The sequence below is a fragment of the Mustela erminea genome, chromosome 21 (genome assembly GCF_009829155.1).
Source record: "Mustela erminea isolate mMusErm1 chromosome 21, mMusErm1.Pri, whole genome shotgun sequence".
In the NCBI taxonomy this organism is placed as follows: Eukaryota; Metazoa; Chordata; class Mammalia; order Carnivora; family Mustelidae; genus Mustela; species Mustela erminea.
This window is the reverse complement of record NC_045634.1, coordinates 1053617-1072352: the sequence shown is the minus strand read 5'-3', so window position 1 is coordinate 1072352 and position 18736 is coordinate 1053617. Positions and strand designations below refer to the sequence as shown.

At 46.6% G+C, this 18736-nt stretch overlaps 2 protein-coding genes across 7 annotated transcripts in view; one reads left to right on the top strand and one right to left on the bottom strand.

Annotated features, from left to right (window-relative positions):
• SH2D4A (SH2 domain containing 4A) overlaps window positions 1-12956 on the bottom strand; it is a 59397-nt gene extending 46441 nt beyond the window's left edge. For 3 of the 6 annotated variants that reach the window (XM_032328767.1, XM_032328771.1, XM_032328772.1), the window contains exons 1-2: window positions 12274-12362; window positions 6539-6919 (exon numbers count right to left, since the gene is read on the bottom strand). In XM_032328767.1, coding sequence (XP_032184658.1) covers window positions 6539-6719 — 181 coding nt within the window. In that variant the 5' untranslated portion in view covers window positions 6720-6919; window positions 12274-12362. Of the gene's footprint in view, window positions 1-6538; window positions 6920-7736; window positions 8346-12064; window positions 12209-12273; window positions 12363-12830 lie in introns of those variants that run through there. The other 3 variants (XM_032328770.1, XM_032328769.1, XM_032328768.1) reach the window with 3 other exon arrangements.
• LOC116582036 (translation initiation factor IF-2-like) overlaps window positions 12006-18736 on the top strand; it is a 36930-nt gene continuing 30199 nt past the window's right edge. Inside the window, exons 1-3 of the mRNA XM_032329411.1 lie at window positions 12006-12142; window positions 12210-12749; window positions 12881-13000. Of these exons, the coding sequence (XP_032185302.1) occupies window positions 12006-12142; window positions 12210-12749; window positions 12881-13000 (797 nt within the window). The remainder of the gene's footprint in view (window positions 12143-12209; window positions 12750-12880; window positions 13001-18736) is intronic.

Genomic DNA, 18736 nt, shown 5'->3' with positions numbered 1-18736 from the left:
CAGGGAACAGGTCAGGGGAATGATGGCAGGAGGAGTGTGCAAAGAACAGGTAAGGAAGAAAATGTTGACAAGAAGAGAAGAAAAGCTCCTGTCTGCCAAGAGCTGAAAACCGATAGACTTACCCACATTTCTGGCCCCAGTGTCCTTCCTCAAAGTAAACGTATACACTGAAGGGATCCTACTGGGGCAGGCACTGCATCTTATTATATAACTTAATGCTATCCACACATTCTGGATTTTTTTTGTCTACTTCACCTTGACATTATGTGCACTCTTTAGTCAGAGGACAGTGAGAGAGGGACCTTTTCATAGCACTTCCATTTAATTATAAGGTTTGCTCCCATAGTACTTGAATCACGTTTGTGTGCTGCAGCACTCTTCATATTTGCTAGCTTAGGGATTCTTGAGAACTTCTAAAACCTAGTTTTCTAGGATAGTAGAGCAGTCCTGCTTCATACCACACCACAAAGCAGTTCTTAAGCAGGTATGGACTCTCATCCATACCTCGTTCACCATATACAGTCTCTGATGAAGCAATGTTGTGAAATATCACATAAAAATGGGGCGACACTTGGCATGGGAATGGCCAGGCTTATCAGCCTTTCATTAGTTAGTGACACTGCTCACATCATCGTGTCTGACTTCTCCTCACATGGTGGGCCCAGCAGATGTGTGGTGGGAGAGACTAGAAGTGTCCATGTGGATCATCTCAGGTTCAGGTCAGTGCAAACCCCAGGGCTCTCCCCAAACTAAGACTCATTCAGAGGGTCGGAAAATGGTCTCCGCTCCAACTAGATCCAGCTCAGAAGGACAGCCATAGTAACAGGCGAGGACGAGAAATGGAGAGAGAAGAAATATATACCATGTCCCTACAAAGAGAAGACCAAAAACTGAACAGAAGTCAGAGCATCAACACCAGGGGCCTCCTAACAAATTTACGTATTAAACAAATTGGGAGTATCATCAGGATTGACAGCAGCACCGACCAATACCCAGGTTGCTGAAATATGATATATTTGCCTAAACTTCCAACCTCTCAACTATTTCCTGCCACTCTGGCCTCTCCTCTAGGGACCCCCACCCCCGCATCCAGAAACCAAAAGATCCAGGCTGGTGGGCACCTCTAGGATGTCCCTTCTAACTGATGGCCATGCCATGTCTGCCATTAAATATTTAGAGTATCACCCAAGGCCATTACTAACCCGATCTTATAATGAGGAAGCTGAGGTTCAGGGAGGGTATTTAACTTGCCCAAGATCACAGAGTTAGTGAAATTGGAACCAGAATTCAAAGCCAGTCTGTGAAATTGCAAAGCCTGTGTTTAAGACAGCCTCATAATGCATCGTCCAAACTGAAATACTTCTGAGAGCAAAAGGGAAACCCACCAGAAGGTACACCGGGACAATGAATGTAGATAGGGCTCTGACACACAAGCTTGGGCGTGGGGCCTCGATCACGTTTCCTCCTGGCCCTGAAGAGCAGGACAGGCCAGGAGAAGGTGAGACCCAGCCCCAGGTGCTCGCAGAGTCCCACAGGGACTTCCTGAAATTACTTACAACTGCTGCTTTCTCCATCGTTTGCTAGACTTGTTAACCTGGGTTCATAATCTTATAGTCGCTAATATTAAAGTCCATCTTTCAAATTTTAAGTAATTGTTATGCTTATATTAGAGACAAAAGGACAGAAAGGAAGCTGGAGAATCTGCATGGTGCTTGGGCTATAGCCCAGGAAAGCAGGTGGTGCTACGGACAAGTGAGAACTTGAGTCAGGAGAGGAGACCAGCTTACAGGGGCTCAGGGAGGTGAACGGGAAGAAGAGATCCATAATTATCCACATGCAGGTGCTCACCAGGGAAGAAGATAAGCCCAGGTAAGCTATCAAGCTCAGAGTTAGGGGAGGGCAGGAGACAAGGCCAGAACCAGTGGTTCAGAACAGACTTGGAGTAGATCTGGACCTGGGTTCAAATAACAGTAACCATATAAGTGACTTTCCCCGTTTGTTTATTTATAAGAAGAAAGGCGACAACACGTACCATCCCAGATTCTTGTGAGGTTTAAATGAAATAGCATAAATATAATGCTTATGTCTGGCACATCCTAACAGACCAGAACCATGGTAAGGGAAAAGCTCTAGGCAAAGGAACAAATGACATAAAATCTATGGGTTCGGTGACTAGCTGTGTGGCTTCCAGGTTTCTGGCTTTAGTGACAAGGGGAAAAAAGCACTGCCACTGATTATAACAGAGAATGAGAGGCAGGGTCAGGCATGGGGGTGGTGAGGAGGACGGAGGTGACACTGACGAGCTTATGGGTCATATGAATGGGAACACTCATTAACGGAATGGACACGGAGGCCGAAGCGGGTGAGAAGCCTGGCTTGGCAGTATGGCTTTGAGCATGGCTGGCATATAGGTGGTGTTTGACCCTAAAAAGTAGAAGCAGAAGTCTCCGGGCTGGCTCAGTTGGTTGGGTGTCTGACTCCTGATTTTGGCTCAGGTGGTGATCTCAGGGTCAGGGTCATAGAATTGTGTTTGGGTCCACACTGAGCACAGAGCTTGCTTGGGATTCTCCCATCCTCTTCCTCTGTCCACTGCAACCCTCATCCCCTGCTGCCCACCACCACTCATGCGCTCTCTCTAAAAACAAAAACAAAAACAAAAAACGTAGAAGTGGTACTGCAGAAAGATAACACAGGGACCTTAACCTAGGATCTGTGAACCTGACAGTCTGTGAACAAGATTTAGGGAGACTGGGAACATTGTGAAACTATACACAAAATGTTGTCAGTGTAGCGTGCATTTTCCCTCATCCAAGCTCTCACTAAATTTTCAAAGGAGTCTCTGAGCCTCTCAACCCCACCTCCAGGTTACAAACCACCACTGCAGAGTGAGGCACCCTGGGGAAATATGGACATTTGGGGGTCAGGCGGAGGTGAAAAAGAGACTCAGAGAGGCCACTCCAGAGTCCGATGATGCTGAGGAACTGACGAGATCAGAGCCGAGTCCTTCCATGGAGTCACTGCCCTGGCTTTAGCAGAGAGGGGAGAAGTGCCACTGCCGGTGGAACACACCTGTGGTCTACGGCCATTTCACGAGAAAGGGAAGGCTCTGCATAAGTTCACCTAGTAGCAACGAGAATGCAGCAAATGAAGTTTCATGAATCCAAGTCCATTTCAAGGGCACACCTAGCCCCTCCTGCACACACACAGCGACCAGATCCCAGCCTCCTGCTTAGGTTTCTGTCAGCTTGCAGGTCCCATGAGACAAGTGCTGGGCTGTCCTCTATGGAGTGAAGGCCTCTACTGTTCGAGTTACCAGAAAGAAATCACGCAGAACAAAGGCAGGGCCCTGAGGCAAGCACACATCTTGGATGTGTGCAAGGCACCTGCAGACAAGAGCAGCGTCTTAAGCTCCAGGTAAGCCGGACATGTAGCAGATTCGTCAACAGCGTCCGCTTTGGGAGAGTCAGACTCAGGGTCTGTTGCAGCTCTGCCCTTACTAGCTGTTGCCCTGGGCAAGCTAGTTAATGTCCCAGCCTCACTTTCTTTCTTCCGTAAAATGTGAATGGTAATTCAGCTTCAGGCGTGGCTGTGATGATTTAATGAGATAATAAATTTAAGACTGAGCTCAGGTCTGATACATCATCAGCTCAGTGGTGCTACCTTTACAGTCTAGAGCAGCACTGTCCAAATGTGAGCTACCTCTGTAATCACACATTTTCTAGCAGCCCCATTACCAGAGCAAAAGAAATAGTACAAAATCATTAATGTGGTTATTTTATATCATTCTTCCAATCGAGTCTTTGAAATCTGGTAATTTACACTTTTGCCAATCCAGACTACTCTCATTTCACTGTGCTCAGTAGCCATACACGGCTAGGGGATGCCCTCCTGGACACCAAGCTCTAGACCTCTGGGTATGTATCCTCCAGCAGCCAGAGGAGATGCAGAATTCTTCCCCTCTCTAAAAATCCCATTTCCCCATTACATTCTGAAATGATTTTTCTGCTCTATTACTAAGTAAAATCCATACTTCTAATTGCTTTTCAGACCTTTCTCCTGTAGCCGTAAGACTGCTAAAAGATTCCTGGTATACATAATATGCAAACATTTTAGTGATGTTCTTTGAAAACTCACCATAGAGGATAGTATAGAGAAGAAAGTGACCAGATGACAATGAAACAACTGCCAAGTGATGAGCTAAAATGGCGCAAAGGAATGAGGGAGAGGGAGGGCACGAGATATATTTAAAGAGCCAAGAAAAGGACAGTCTCTAAAGCTGCGGCCTGGCTAAGAACTGCTATGAAAAAGCAGCACTAAAGTCAGCTGGGTACAAGCTGGGTGGGGTGGGAGAGGCCGGGAGCACAGGCCCGAAAGGAGCAGAAGCACACAGTAGGTCTGCAGTACAGATACACTCCTGGGGAGCACCAGCCGTAACACTCCCTTGTACTGTCTGTGGCTTTATCTTCAAGGGCGGAAGAAGATGAAAGATGGAAAAGTGCTGTCTTTTAGGGAAAGCTGGGAAGGAATCTCAAAACTTTTCTTTTTCTGTAGTCACAAGAGAGAACTAATTTAGTGTAAAATGTATTTTTCCAAGTGTTAAGTTTAAAGGAGTAATAAACTTTTGGCATGAAATTCAGATAGAATGTTCACAGCATATACTAACATAATTTTTTTAAAAAAAGATTTTATTTATTTATTTGACAGAGAGAGATCACAAGTAGGCAGAGAGGCAGGCAGAGAGAGAGAGAGGGAAGCAGGCTCCCTGCTGAGCAGAGAGCCCGATGCGGGGCTCGATACCAGGACCCTGAGATCATGACCTGAGCTGAATGCAGCGGCTTAACCCACTGAGCCACCCAGGTGCCCCTAACATAATTTTTAATTGATCATTTAATAAAGTAATACAGATTTTCTAAGAGGTAGAGTCAAAAAGTCTTCAAAAAGATTATTTAAACAAAGAAATGAAATTGCTGTCTTAAGTAGTCACAAGGAGACCACTTCAGCAAATGTGAGAACCCCAAAGTCTTACAAAGTGTTTGGGCCCCTGACATTAGGGGCAAGAACCCTTCAGCTCTCACCAGCCCCAAAGTTACCCAACACATCAATGTATTCTCTTCACAATGAACAATGGTGCCCAGAAAGGTCAAGCTCTATCCGATAAACTCTGGCTCAACAACGCAGGGAGATGTATAAGCTAGTTAAGAAAGATAAAAGGGCCATGCTTCCATTTGGACATGTTACTTACTGAAATAAAAAGTCTATTTCAGGTCTGTGAAATCCAGTAAATCTGGGTACCTACTGGTGGTGTGACTTTGCATATATTACTTAACTTTTCTAAGTTTCACCACCTATAAAACAGACAATACCAACTTTGCAGACGTTTTGAGAAGAGAAGACCTACTGTATATAAAAGTGCTTTGCGTAGTGTCTGACAAAACACGTTTCTAATAAATAGCTATGCTTGGTAACAATAAATGCAATAGTCATGTTTATTTCTATTTCATTATGAAGGCTTAATTGGAAAGGTTTCAAATAAAGGGAGTATAAGGTAAAGGTCACTAAACTGACTTCCTTTTTGAGTCTGTGTATACCAGCATGCAAGTGAAATTCATTTTCTCCATCTCCGAAACCCTGAATGGTTTTATCACATTTTATTTTTCCTGGCTTAATGAAAAATTAGTCTTGAATGCCTCTGCAAGTGACCTTGAAAAACTGGTTTTTTTTTAAACAACTTAGGTATTCACCCATGACAGAATTTGTGCTAGGGGAGGGCGAAGAGCAGAGGTGGTTACTGTGTGCTTTTCCACGTCTGCATGTGTATATGCTTCAAGTCTTGACGTATAAGAATTCCTCGCTCATGGTCTCAAAAGGATCTCTCAAGCTACCAGGGGTTCCTTGAGTCAGAAGAAAGACAGCTGAAAACTTAACTCACATTAAAAAATGTGTGGTATGGAGGTGCCTGGCTAGCCCAGTCAGTGGAGCCCGTTGACTCCTGACATCGGCGCCACGAGTTTGAGCCCCACGCTGGGCACAGAGATTACTTAAAAAAAATATGTGTAGTATGACTCCCCCTCCCCCCACAGCAGTATTTACATTTTAAGACGGAGTTTTCCTAAGAAAAGATAACGCAAAGAAAAATCTCTGAGAGTCTAAGAAATGTAAACATAATTGCTATATGAATCCTGATATAATGCCTTCGTATGCCGCGTGACCATAAGTGGGAGAGAAGCCCTTCCTTTGGACCCCTCAGATCAAACCGTACAGGTGACTTTTTACTTCAGCTTAAGGTCAGTCTGGTTTCAAGTAGGAGATCTGCTTACAGCTACACAAGTTCATGACAAATGCTGTGCACGTGTGGGTATGTGCATGTAGGTATAAACTTCAAGCTGATAAATTACACTGTTAGAACCTCAACAACATTTAGGGTCCTTCTACCAAACTGGAACTTGCCCCTGACTTGTTTCTGACGAGTGAGAACTGTTAAAACAAGCCAGGAGCCATGTTACTAACACATTCACACAAGAGACTCAGGTAAGTTTACCTTTCTTTGGCCTGGATGTCACTGGCAAGGACTCCTTTTTTTCCATTGCTGCTTCTCTTTCTTTCCATCGGCGGATCTGTTCCTCCCTCATCTTGAAGAACAGGATCTGTTTCTGCTCTTCGCTGAGCTCTGCCAGCAGATCGGGATCTATGTACATCTCTGATAGTATCTGTTTCAGCATCTTTGCAGGCCTGGAGTCTTTTACACCTGTGGCGAAAGTTCTTGAAAATGCCGTCCACGTGTGCCTCCCCTGGCCTGGCACCTGGACGCACCCACGGACCTTCCCAGAGACTTGCAGCAATCCTAGTGACTGGGACAATTCCGAGAACTGGCTCTTGGTTCCTGGCACCAAAGATACCGTTCACAATGGTGTTCGTGAACCTGCAAAGGGGAACCGGCAGAAAGCAGGCAGCGTTAAAATGTGTAGACGCCAGGTAGGGGCGGGCTCGTGAATTAAGCTTGGAGGAAATAGAGAATCGCTTTTCATTTCAGGTGAAGGGAGAAGAAAGCCGAGGCACGCTTTGTTAAGAGTTTGTGTAACCCCATCCCATAATTTCCAGACACTTCATCAACAAAACAAAACAAACCCTAACTTTTACAGGTCAGTCTCAGGGAAACAAAAAAAATTAACAGAGGTTTGGCCTTCTCCCAACTAAGCAAACATATTATTACCTCAGAGCCTAACCACCAACTGTATGGCTGAGAAAAGAATAAAAAAAGAGGCACAGGAAGAAATTAAAAGGTTCTCTCCAAACAACTTATTTCAAAAGAAAATACTGTTTTTGAGATTTCACAGAATTACCTACCCCAAACCTACCCAAAATGGGGCCATCCTCAAGGAAGGAAAAAGAAGAAATAGAAATTAGACCACAAGGCAGTTTTCCCATTTCCCCTTAAAAGCAGCACTAAATAAACACAATCATGTACTTCATTTTCACAGAAGGACAAGGAAATTTCCAGATGACCTACCAGAACCATGAGAACAGTGTAGGTGCAGCAGAAAACATCCGTGTACACTCTGGAAAGTCACCAGGTTTTAAATGTACCTGTTCTATCTAATTTAATAAAAACTAAATTTACATACCAGAAAAACTGGGGGAATAAAGAGGCAACTAGGTTTGTTACAAAAGACCCCTGCTTTACAAAGGAGTTCCTTAGAGGACCCCTTGAATAAGAAGCCACAGACTCGTGCACTCACCAGTGGGTTCACAGTGGTCGGGCGAGGGGGACGATTCCACTGGGGTTTCCTCTAATTTGCACATTTCTGTTTGGTTGATTTGTTTTAAAACTTTTAATTTTTTTTTCAATACACAAAGACGCTTGTATACTGAGACTTTTCAGGATCACCTTTGTTTAAGAAGTTGACTAGTAAACTGGTGCTCACATGCCTCAGATAATCTCACCACCCGGCCATACCTCTCAAATACCTGTTTGGCCAAGCTCAGTGCAAACACTCATAAACTTCAGACTATCACTTAGTCATTCCATGGCTGCTTTTAGTTCCTTCACCCTGTCATTCCCATGGGTCAGATGGTAAAGCTCCCTGGGAGTCAGCTTCCCCTCTTCTTCTCCTTCCTGCAAAGCTGTTCCTTCATTTACACAAGCACGTTGAACAGTTGGGGTCCCCCAGAATGTCTGCATACACAGCGCATAGTTAAACTCACTATCCATCGTGTAGCTGGGACGTTTATTGAGGCTACAACTATTCTTACTAATTGCATCCTATAATCTCCCGCAGCATTCAAATTAATGGAACTCAAATGGAACACAGTATTTAGAGAAAAATTTTAGAGGCGCCTGGGTGGTTCTGTTGGTTAAGTGTTGGACTCTTGATTTCTGCTCAGGTCATGATCTCAGGATTGTGAGACTGAGCCCAACATAGGGCTCCACACTGAAGATGGAGCCTGCTTAAGATTCTCTCTCTCCCTTTCCCTTTGCCCCTCCCCAATCTAAAACAATTAAAAGAAAAAAAGAGAAAAGTTTCAAAAACAATTAAAAGTAGATTTGACTCTAATTCAGTCATGTCCCTCCTACACTCCCTTCCAACTTTTGTATTTGAAAGATGACCCTCAAAGGCTATACCAGCCAAAGAACTGATGTCCTGTAATGCTTTTTTTTGACTCCTGGGTTCCAGCAAGCTTCTTGAGGGGCAGGATTGACTAAATCTACACCAGAGGAGAGTCTGCCAGACTCTTGTCTTCACAGGAACCACAGCGAGGATGTGGTTCCTCTGCACACTAGACTCCAGTGGTCTGAGATGAAGCGGTAAAAAACCAAGGTGAATGACTCCTTGATGTTCCAGTAAATGTCCTTATGTTGGCACATTCCATGCCTCCAGTGATTGACTTGAACAAAAATAAAACATGGTAGAAAAGGAGGAACTCAGTGAAGCCTGAGGCTTTGTGTTCTGTTCCCCATTTTGAGTGGGGTGAATCTTAGCAACAGTGATGGTGTGGCCTAAACACTGAAAGCCCAAGAGTGCCGAATTCCCATGGTTCCCCTTTTCTCCACCCGGAGTACTGACTGTGAGAGCTTACACACGCTGTGCCAGCCGCTACCTTCAGCACCTTGCGTGTTTTAACTCATTTACTTTTCACAATCCCTCTTAGGATTCAGTTCCTCCCTACCCCTGTCTCACAGAAGAAGATGGAAAGTAGCTGAGCTGGGCAGTCTGGCTCTAAGTCGGCTCTCCTGTACTCCACTAGTATAGGGGGGTTTCTTTGTAAGCCCGGAATGAGCACATCGTCAGGATGCCATACCACAGGTGAAATTTCAGAAAGAAGACCTGCACATTTTGGCAGCAACATCAATGCTGACTGGAAGGTGCATGACATAATGCCTCTGAGCGGCAGAAGCCTCATCTAGGGAACTGCAGGAAAGCTGAGGGGAGGCCAGGTCATTGAAAAAACCTCCCCCAGGAAGGGCAGCAGGGAACTGTCATGGCGGCCCAGGCATAGATGTTGTTTGCCCACTTTATTCATCAGGCACTTCGTGTTCTCAGTTTCCCTTCTCAGAGCTGCTAGGAGTTGCATGAACGGTACAGCCTCTCACAGGTGTGAAGGGTTCCATGGCACCTCTGTGATGAGATACTCAAGCTCATTCACAATTTTAATTTGGGTTTGTTTTGCCTTTTCAACAAACATGGATTTTTAGCATTACATTAACTACTAGATCTTGAAGGAAAGACTCTGGCTTCCCTGTGTCCTCAGAGAGTTCCTGGGGGCTCAGCTGGCAACTACTCTGAGGTCAGGTGGCTGAATAGTGTGCATGCCATTCTAAGGCTGTTGATGCCCAGTGGGTGTGAATTAACTCCTTCCTCAGGCTCTCAGACAGAAAACTCAAACAGCACAGGGTGCTGCTCACAGGACACCCAGCAAGGACCCCAGCACGGGCTTCTCAAGAGCTGTATGACTTTCAGTTGTCACTTCACTACTCTGTTTTCTTGTCTATGAAATGAGGGACTGCACTGTACATCTTTGTAATTTGAAGGCTATGTCATATAGTCTTTGTGAAGGTGCAGAGACAAGTGCAGCAAGGGTAGAGGAAATAGAAATAAGGAAACGAACTTGGGTTTTTCCCACTTTCACTCCCTGATAGGACAGCTGCTGACCCTGACTCAAACTTGGAATGACTTTCCCTATCTAACAAACCGAGTGCTGTAAAATTCCAGTTATTCAAGATCCAAAAAAAAAGAGAAAAAAGGAAAAAGAAAAGCTAAGCTAACTCGGTTTTCTTGTTGTATATAGCAGCTTACTCGAAAAAGAGAAATGACAAAAAAGCCCACATCTGCTATTTATTCCAAAAATGAATTTCTAAAGGGTGATAGGATCAGTTGTTTTCCAGGATACCATAGATTTGGCCTCTCACATCTTCCATGGCCCTGTTCAACAAAATAAAAATTGTGCTTTTAGTGATTCTGAGACCCTGGACAGCGGAAGCCAGAGATAAAGCCTAAATCATAGCAGTAACATAATATGGACAGTAAGACTTTATAATGTTAAGAATATAGTTTGGGGATGCTAGGGTGCCTCAGTTGGTTAAGCATCCCACTCTTCATTTGGCTCAGGTCAGGATCTCAAGGTGGTGGGATGGAGCCCTGCCTCTGGCTCCTCACTGACCTTGGAGTCTGCTTGTCCCCCTCCATCTGCTCCTTACCCCCACTGGCTTGCTCTCTCCCAAATAAACGAATAAATAAATAAATAATCTTAAAAGAAAATGAATATAGTTTGTTTGAATCCTACTTCTTTTAAAATGGCCAGCTATTTTCAGACTTTCAATTATCTCGTTCAACTTTACCTTATAAAGTTTATCTGCAAAAGGACTACTTTTGAGGATAAAATGAATTACCAGAAGTGACAGCAATTTGGAACTAAGTTTTGTACATATATACTATTCGTTAGAAATTTGAAGTTACTGCACATTCGGATTTATCTAGAAAACTCCACTCATGTGCCAAATCTATGCCCACATATGACTTTCACTGATTTAAATCCACTAAATGATTATTCCCTTTTAAAAGCTCCAAGTCGCTTCTATTAAGCAGGCCTTTTAGAGGGGTGCCTGGCCGGCCCAGTCCGGTGAGCGCTCAGCTCTTGATCTCTGTCCTGAGTTCGAGCGGACCTGGGGGTAGAGTTTTACTTTAAAAAAACAAAACAGGGGCGCCTGGGTGGCTCAGTGGGTGAAGCAACTGCTTTGGGCTCAGGTCGTGATCCGGGATCGATCCCACGTCGGGCTCCCAGCACCGTGAGGAGTCCGCTTCTCCCTCTGATCTTCTCCCCTCTCATGCTCTCTCTCTCAAAGAAATAAATAAAATCTTTAAAACAAAACAAAACGCTTTAGGAGCCGAGGAGCCCAAGTTTAGAGAGAGGTGCCACTGCTTCTGCCCTGTGACCCCTGAGGAGGGAATGAGAACAAGAAAACCCACGAACTGGCATCTCTACGCCCACCCCTTCCGGCCCCCGCGTGAACCCCGAGGGCAGGGGCGGGAAGGGACGCCCGCTCGGCTGAAGACGACGGTCGCCGGGGGGCCTGGGGCTACCGTCTGTGTCCGCCGTCCCGCTCGCGGGAGGGCGCGACGCGCGGCCCCGAAGCCGGCCCCGCCCGCGGCGCCCGAACCCCACAGGGCAGCCCTGGCGGCCGCGCGCTGGGAAACCGGCTCCTGGGCCTCCCCGGCAGGTCTGGGGCGAGGGAGGTCGGCACGGCCCTACCCCACGTGTGTGCGAGCGCCGGTCCGCGGCTGCCGTCGGGCGGGGCACAGGCCGGGGCGCCCGTCGCGGGCCGGCCAGGGGCGGGCGTGCGGGCTCCGGAGGCCGCGACAGACGCGAGACCCGCGGGGCGCCGGGGCAGTCCTGCCGGAGCTCGGAAGTCCTGGGCCAGCCCAGCCGCCCCACGCGGCCGCCTCCGGCCCGCCCCGGCTCAGCGACGCGCGCGCCCCTCAGGCACACGGGGGCCCGCCCGGCGCCCCACAATGACCCCCGGACCTCCCGAGTGCGCCGCGCCCTCCCTCCGGGGACCCCCGCCGCTCACCCGCCGCGGCTCAGACACCGGACACCGACACCGGACACCGGCCGCCCGCCGGGCTGCGGCGGAGGGGGCCCTGGGGGGGCGCGTGCAGGCCGGGGCGGCCTCCCCCACCCCCCTCACCGCCGCGCCTTCCGCGCGCCCCCTCCAGCACCCCCCGACACCCTGTGTTCTGCCCCCGCTCTCTGTCCCCCGTCCCCTCCCCAGGCACCTACCCGTGCAGGGCCCTGCGCTCCCCTCCGAGGGGGACCGAAGCAGCACCACGTCCACTTGGGCCGCCAGAAGCTGTCGGGGAAGGAGGGGCGGGCGGGCCAGGCAGAGGCGCCGGCGAGCGGCACGGGCCGGCGGACAAACAGCCCGGCCGAGATGTTGGCCAACAGTGTCCCTCAGCCCCGGCCCGCCCGCGCCGCCCCGCCCGCGGCCCGCATGCCGGAGTGGCTGACTGGGCGCTCGCGGCCCCACCCGGGCACCTGGAGACGCTCCAGGGCCAGACGGCGGCGAGGCGGTGCGGCCTGCTGCGTCCCGCCGCGGCCCGGCCGGGCTGTCTGAGCGCCCGCCGCCCCGGGCCTCGGGTGGTCCGAGGCCGCGAGGCCACTGCCTGTCTGCAGTTTGGGAAGGCCTGTCGCGCCATCTCGGGGCCCGCGGAGCTTATTAATATCAGCGGCCCGGCCCCTTCACTTGAGAGCTCCAGGTATCCTGCAAGGGGGGAGCCTGCGCGGGCGGGGAGGCCCTTCTCGGTTACACGGAGTCCCCGCGCGCCGAGGCAGCTCACCTCTCGGGTATCTGGGGCTCACTTTTTTCCTTTTGTTGACATTAATTTAGCAGACACTCAGGCCCTTGTCAGTACAGGTGTGGCTTTGGAGGACAGGGCCTAGGAGGCAACGGGCTGGAAAGATGGAGACTGAGAACAAGAGACCGAGGGAAAAATGAAAAGAAAGGAAGGTAAAGGGATCTTGTGACTTGCAGCAAGAACAGGTTGGGGTGGTGCCTGAAGGGAGGAGCTGACCGAGAAGCAGAGTAGAAACATTGGAGGGTGTTTTCCGTTGTGGAGGAGCATTCAGAATGTGTGCAGAAAAACAGCCTGCTCTGGGGAACCCCCAGGTTGCACATGTTGGGGAGAAATGTAATGAAGAGTGAGCATTCGGTGTTGCTCTCCACAGTCTGCTTCATAAACTCAGGGATCTGATTTGCTTCCTTCAAGAATGAAACTTTCTTATTCTTAACTTCTCCAGACTGCACAAGCAACTCAAAAGTTAGAAAGAGCCTTGGGGGCAGAGATGAGTCCCTGAGACCAAGCTATTTAGGAGCCATTCTGGGGATCTTATCAGGGAGAATTTCTGGTTTAGGTTGTTCCCAGTGCTTATTAAATGAATGGCCTGTGGTACGTTTGGCTGGATTGTCATTTCCCTGGGTAGCTGCTGTGGCCCCCAATAATACTTCCTAACACTGCATGGATTGAGCTCATTGAAGAACTATAAAAGGTGGTTCATCAGCCAGTAAAATTTCCATATGACACTGGTCACAGCCAATTACCTTCCTCCACACTCAAATTCTGTTCATGTCTTGGTAAGTCCTTCTTCATAGCAGTGTTCCCACTTTGCTGCTAACCTCTGGTACTTCAGTTTTCCCTTCTGGATAATAACAATGAAGTTGTTTTGAGGATTAAATGAGATAATACATGTAAAGTGCTGAGAATAATTCTTGGATGTGGTGAGTGTTCAAACATATTAGCTTATATTATTTCACATCACATGCTGTGATTCCCAAGTTACAACTTCACACTCAGACCTTGGGGTTTGCTTTCTATGGCACCTAGACTCCAACTTAACCTCAGTGATTCATCCCTACTCCTCATATGTCACTTCCGAGATTAGGTTATAAAAGACCTGTAAGTTCATGCCAGGCTGGGCCTCCAGCACAGGTCTTGGAGGCGCTACTGGGGGACCACCAGCCTCAGACTTGCAGCATGTGTTGCCTGGGTGACGGCTAAATGTTCTCCAGGTAGGCGGTGGGCAGAGCTGTTGACCGTGTGAGCTAAATGGGAGATGCTGAAGCAGACAAAAAGATCTTTATTTAAAAATGTGCTCAGTGCCACACAGTGGAAAAAAGTAGAAAACAGAGGACTGGTTCAAATCTCTGGGGTCTTTCTGGGTGAAAAATAGGACAAACACCAGGATTTTCTTATCCTATGATAACAAAAACAAAGGTGTTGTCTAGGGAGAGGAAACCAAAGAACTTCTTTTGGGAATTTCCAAAGTAACCAAAGAATTTCTCTCACAGAACCCAAAGAAATATATTCTGGTCTTTGCTGGCCTTAAAAAAAAAAAAAAAAAAAAAGAGTGAGAGAGGGATGCCTGGGTGGCGTAGTCAGTTAATCAACTCCCTTCAGCTCAGGTCATGATCCCAGGTTCCTGGGATCCAGTCCCATCAAGTTCTGAATCTGGCTCCTTGCTCAGCAGGGAGTCTGCAGCTCCCTCTACTTGTGTGTGGCCTCTCTCTCTCTCTCTCTCTCTCTCTCAAATAAACAAATAAAATCTTAAGGAAAAAAAGAGCGAGAGAGAAGATCTTATTCAATATTTGAAATGGTCAACATCTTCATGAAATGTTTTTGCAACTTAAAAAATACTAGTTTTAAGCCAGAATTTTCTAATTTCAAAAATTGCATGTTTAAAGAAATCATACTTGATCTTTCTTGATCAGTCTGTAGTAAGTTTAACATTTAAAAATAAAACTTGATTATGCACCACCACCAGGTTTACCCAACCCCCCACCTCCCTCCTCTCCAAAACCCTCAGTTTGTTTCTCAGAGTCCACAGTCTCTCATGGTTCATCTCCCCCTCCAGTTTTCCCCAACTCACTTCTCCTCTCCATCTCCCAGTGTCTTCTGTGTTATTCCTTATGCTCCACAAGTGAGTGAAACCATATGATAATTGACTCTCTCTGCTTGACTTATTTCACTCAGCATAATCTCTTCCAGTCCTGTCCGCGTTGATATAAAAGTTGGGTATTCATCCTTACTGATGGAGGCATAATACTCCATAGTGTATATGGACCACATCTTCCTTATCCATTCATCCGTTGAAGGGCATCTTGGTTCTTTCCACAGTTTGGTGACTGTGGCCATTGCTGCTATGAACATTGGGGTACAGATGGCCCTTCTTTTCACTACATCAGTATCTTTGGGGTAAATACCCACTAGTGCAATTGCAGGGTCGTAGGGTAGCTCTATTTTTACTTACTTTTTTTTTTTTTAAGATTTTATTTATTTATTTATTTGACAGACAGAGACCACAAGTAGGCAGAGAGGCAGGCAGAAAGAGAGAAAGCAGGCTCCCCGCTGAGCAGAGAGCCCAACGCAAGGCTCGATCCCACGACCTTGGGATCATGACCTGAGCTGAAGGCAGAGGCTTTAACCCACTGAGCACCCAGACACCCTTATTTTTACTTTCTTATGGAATCTCCACACTGTTTTCCAAAGTGACTGCACCAACTTGATTCCCATCAACAGTGTAAGAGGGTTCCCCTTTCTCCACACCCTCTCCAACACTTGTTATTTCTTGCCTTGTTAATTTTGGCCATTCTAACTGGTGTAAGTTGGTATCTCAATGTGGTTTTGATTTGAATCTCTCCAATAGCTAATGATGATGGACATTTTTCCATGTGTCTGTTAGCCATTTGTATGTCTTCTTTGGAGATGTGTCTGTTCATGTCTTCTGTCCATTTTTTGGGCGTGATTATCTTTTTTCTGAGGGTTGAGTTTGAGGAGTTCTTTATAGATCTTGGATATTAGGTCTTTGTCTGTAGTGTCATTTGTGAATATCTTCTCCCATTCTGTGGGTTGCCTCTTTGTTTTGTTGACTGTTTCCTTTGCTGTGCAGAAGCTTTTGATCTTGATTAAGTCCCAAAAGTTCATTTTTGGTTTTGATTCCTTTGCCTTTGGAGACATATCTTGAAAGAAGTTGCTGTGGCCAGTGTCAAAGAGATTACTGCCTGTGTTCTCTCCTAGGATTTTGATAGATTCCTGCCTCGCATTGAGGTCTTTTATCCATTTCAAATGCTGAAACACTGAAAAGAAATAAAATAAAATAAAATGGAAAAAAAAATAAAGTTGAAATTTAAAAAATAAAATGAAATAATAATTTTTCAAAAGACCTTATAGCTTATTTTTGTTTGTCTGTCTTTCTCTCTCTCTCTTTCTCTCTCTCTCTCGGAACTTTCACTCTGAAGGAAGCCAACTGCTACATCATGAGCAAACGTTTGGGGAGGAGCTGAGGACTCCTGCCAACAGGCACAGAATGAATTTGGAAGTGAATCTTCCAGCCCTAGTCAAGCCTTTGGATGACTGCTGCATTGGCTTATAGCTTCAGCGTAAATTCATGCAACCACCTAATTAAGCCACTCTCCAATTTTTGACCTACAACATTGAGATACTAAATGTGTGTTGTATTAAGCTACTAAACTTGAAGAAACCTGTTACATGGCAATGGATAACTAATATACCTCCTCATTGGTCTTGTCTCTAAGCCAGTTTTAGATAGCTTTTGTGTACAGAAAATTTCACGTACTGGATAATTTATTTCATGTTGCTCCAGAACCTCACCCCCGAGCTGGGGAATGTAATGTCCGTGAGGCCCAGGCAGAAAACTCTCCAAGTGATTAGATCAAAGATGGGGTTACAGATCATGCTTTCAGAAATTCTGCTCCAGGCTCTCCAACTCAGACGTTTCTGAATGCAGTTGCCAGATTCATCTATTTTAAACATTAACTCTAATCCTTCATATTTGGTTGCTAAAAATTCTCCTTCTTGTCTCAAGTAAGACTAAACCTCTTGTCAACTTTCAAGGACCAGGACAATCTAGCATTAATCTTCCTCAGCTTTATCATCTTCCTAATACAAACCCTGCATTCAGATAATCTGGCATTTTCCCCGCTTATAAAACTACACAGGCTCTGCAGCTTCACATTGTGGACTTTGTCTAAAATGTCTTGCCCCAGGGGCACCAGAGTGGCTCAGTGGGTTAAGCGTTCGACTCCTGATTTCAGCTTGGGTCTTCATCTCATGGTCATGAGTTCGAGCCTTGTATTGGGTTCCATTGCTGGGTGTGGAGCCTATTTAGATTGATTAATTAAAATGTCTTGCCCTATAACGTGGCTTATAAAAAATCCTACCTATTCTTCGAGCGTGAATCTTTAGGAATGCTTTCCTGTCTACTCTCTTCTCAGCCAGAAGCAATCCCTGCCTCTTCTATGTTTATAGCACTTGTATGACAAGTTAGCATTTAACACATCCAAGAACCAGGTAATGAGCACTTGCTAAGTGCTGGGCCCTGTGGCAGGGGGTTGGGTGATGGCAGAGAGCGACAGCCAGGCCTCCTGTTGCCATCCTTGGCATACATAGCTGTATGTAAGTTTTATGCTTCTTTGAAATCATAAATGTCTTGATTGCAAGGGGTAATCTCATGCAGGTTTGAATCTGACCCAACACCCAGGCACATGATAGGTATTCAGTGTGTGTTAGTGCAAGGATGTTTTGACAGCCCAAATGAATGTTGATTGCACACAAATACTGTAATTGTTCACTCAGTATGGGGCCCGGCATCTCTTCTTTTTTCTCTCCTTGTTTCCCTCCCCTCCCCTCTTGTCCTGTGCCCCTTTCCTGTATTTGTAAATATCTCCCTTCCCCTTCTCTATTACGGTAGTTCTTTTTCCATCTTTACTGTGTCCCCTTATCCTTTAGCACCTTCCTTTTTGTTTCCTCTCTCCTATTTCTCAGTATTTTGTCTTTCAATTGGCATAATCTGAAGCAGAAAATATATTACTTCCCTTAATTTTTTTAATAAAGATTTTATTTATTTGACAGAGCGAGCACACAAACAGGGGGAGCAGCAGGCCGAGGTGGAGGGAGAGGGAGAAGCAGGCTCCCCGCTGAGCAGGAAGCCCACAGCGGGGCTCAGTTCCAGGACCCTGGTCTGATGACCCAAGCCAAAGGCAGACACTTAACTGACTGAGCCACCCAGGTGCCCCCTCTCCTTAATTTCAAAAGTAGACAATTAAAATGTTTCAGATTGCTCTAAAAAACATCATGTGGCTCTGTTATTTACTCATTAGGCCCTCAATTACTTTTACCCTTTTAGACCAGTGCTCTGAATAAATACATTTCCCCCATTCTGTGACCTTGGATGCACTATGGGGAGGACTGCAACCTTCGTGTGCAGGCAACACTCCTGGTAGATGGGAGGTCTGGACAACCAGGCATTGGCAGGGGACTGGTGCTGAGCATCTACTGCTGGCTGGCCATTGGCACATCAGAGACATGCACTGTGTGTGTCCCCAGCACGTGTTCAGGAATGTCCCAAGGCCCATCCATGGCCAGTGTTCCGAGAGACATGCTAAATATCTATTTTCTATATGCTAAATTTTAAAATTTGTCATTTATTTGTAGTAATGGATACAGTGAAACAAAGAGCCTACATTTTAATAGCCATTAACTGGCATTCCTTTTAGAACATTGTTCATGAACCCTGCTACCCAGGCGTGGCACCGTACCCTGGAGGGGTGCCAAGGGTGCCAAGGGGTGCCGAAGTGTGAGGCACCCCTTGGAGATGTGCAACACAGCCTTCCTGTGCTGCCAGAAAGATGAGACGTTTCACTTTCCATAAGTAAAGGTCAATTTAGGTT